The following is a 2,137-nucleotide window of genomic DNA, read 5'->3' as shown; positions in this document are numbered from 1 at the left end:
GCTCTGAGCAGACGCCCGGCTCATCCCGTTGATACTGGCCCAGCCCAAGGCCCTCTTTCCTGTGTACCGCTCGCTCTGTGTCCCCCAAGTGGGGGCCGTGGCGGAGCCCCTCGAGGAGAGGTGGCAGGTTGGCATCTGTCCGTGATGGACGGAGCACCACCTCAGTTGGCGATGTCCCGGCCGGAGAGCAGAGGCTTGCCGCCGGGCTCCGTGGGGGTGATGACTTGGGGGTTTTCTGATTTCTGTATGTAACACAGTCCTCGCCGACTCGTTAGATGCTTGTGCGCTTTCCCCTGCTTTCGGGTGCAGTTCCACCAGAGGGCGCTCCGGCCCCGCGCCGGCCTCGGGCGGCCCCCTGCGGCGGGCTCTTCAGCTTTGCTTGCTTGGGCGCCCGGTGGAAGGATTTTTAAAAGCTGCGGACCGCGTGTTGTGAGGTCGATACTAGAAACTGGTTACAAGTTTAAGTATTGCTGAAGATTTCGTTTCTCACGTGTCATAAACATTGGCGTTGTAAAAGAAAGCCATTAAAAAATAAATCGTTACGTCGCTCTGAAGAGTATCCAGCAGAAGAGGTAGCCGTGCGGCTCTTTACTTTTGAAATTGAATTTCCATTTGTACTTGTTTAGGGTAAAGTTCAGTGGGGTGTGTATTTGTGTAATCCACAGCTTTTTACTCTGCCACAAACATTTATATAGAAACTGGAAGTTTGAGAAGTATGTTCAAAATGTTTGGGGAAACTGTGTGAAGCATGCACAGAACTTCTCTGTACTTTTTTTTTTTTTGCAACTTCTTGTGAATCTGTAGTTACCACAAAATAAAAGGTTTTTTATAAAATTATTTTCCCTGGGACCGTAAGGATCTTAGTGTTAACAAGTCAATTGATTAACCTGTTAGAATTACTATTTTTACACAGTTGAACTTCGATAGTGTTTCAGCCAGAGAGGTAAAATGCCGCCAGGGCTGTGTGTGCCCTGATCGAAGGAGCCTTCGTGGGCACCCCTGTTTTCACTGCCCCCTTTTATGTGGTGCCCAGCACTGTGTGCCCCGGCGGTGCAGGCCGGGCTCGGATGACTTGACTGCACAGCACCAAGCGGGGCTGGAGGGGCCCCAAGAGCACGTGGGGCACAGCTTCTCCAATGGAAGCCGGTGCGATAGAAAGATACAGAAAGAATAGTTAAAAACGCCCCGTTGATCACTGGGTTTCTCCAATTTCACTTCCGTGGTCCTGGGAGGCCTTTTTCTGTTTCTTTCTTTTTTTCAATTCTTAGCCCAGTCTCCCTTCCGGAACCAGAGTCCATGTTTAAGGCACTCGGCTTTCTGAGAGCTGCTCCTGTGCTCCTAGGACCCGGTCACCCCCCACGCTCCGGTGCCGTCGACTCTGGGCGGACGTAGCAGGGCCGCCTGCCTCCGCCACGTCTGTGTCTCGGGAGCTCTCCAGGCAGGAGAGAGCTCGGGCCGCACCTGCCTCAGTGTCGCTGCCACGGCCGCCCGTGGGCCCCACGGTGTGCTGGGAAGTGAGCGTCCTCACGGGAGTTCGTCAGATCCGGGCAGCGTCGTAACGGGGACCGTTAGTGTTTGTGCTACTATTTAACTTGATACTTTGTTTCCACTTAGAATTTTTATATTTATTAAAAGAGCTCTTTTAGTCTTGTTTAGACGTAGACAGACGTAGGTCACTCTTTGTACACAAAAGAGAAAAAAAGATACAAGATGAACAGGTTGAGATGCTCCTGAAAGTGTTTCACTCTCCGAGTCGAGCAGTATGTAATCACTCCCCAGTCACAGTCCCGTGGTGTGGCTCACTGATGCACAGGGGTCCCCCGGGGCCAGCAGGCGGGTTCCTTAAGCACGCCGCCCCCCCTCCATGGTCTCCAGGGTTCTCTTCCAGCCCCTGGGCTCCGTTCTCCAGGGGTTGATGCTGGAACTTGTTTGTCTCGGCAGAACGTATCTGCGGGCAGGCCTTCCGGCGGGGCTGGGAAATACGCCACTTCTTTTAAGTGATTTATTGACTAAAACTCCAAAGACTGTGGTTGCCAAGCCACGAATTCCTCTTAAGATTAGGTGTTTGGAAAGGGGTACCTGGCTAGTAAGCACCCCAAATTAAGAAATGGTAAAATGTGAACACAGTGTGCATTTT

At 52.0% G+C, this 2,137-nt stretch overlaps 1 protein-coding gene across 1 annotated transcript in view; it reads left to right on the top strand.

The window, feature by feature from the left end:
* NTNG2 (netrin G2) overlaps positions 1 to 1,559 on the top strand; it is a 78,016-nt gene extending 76,457 nt beyond the window's left edge. The window contains exons 15-17 of the mRNA XM_029921053.1: positions 12 to 127; positions 1,034 to 1,146; positions 1,343 to 1,559. Coding sequence (XP_029776913.1) covers positions 12 to 127; positions 1,034 to 1,146; positions 1,343 to 1,559 — 446 coding nt within the window. The remainder of the gene's footprint in view (positions 1 to 11; positions 128 to 1,033; positions 1,147 to 1,342) is intronic.
* The last annotated feature ends 578 nt before the right edge of the window (positions 1,560 to 2,137 follow it).

The sequence above is a fragment of the Suricata suricatta genome, chromosome 13 (assembly GCF_006229205.1).
Source record: "Suricata suricatta isolate VVHF042 chromosome 13, meerkat_22Aug2017_6uvM2_HiC, whole genome shotgun sequence".
NCBI classification, from domain to species: domain Eukaryota; kingdom Metazoa; phylum Chordata; class Mammalia; order Carnivora; family Herpestidae; genus Suricata; species Suricata suricatta.
This window is presented reverse-complemented; position numbering and strand designations above follow the sequence as displayed.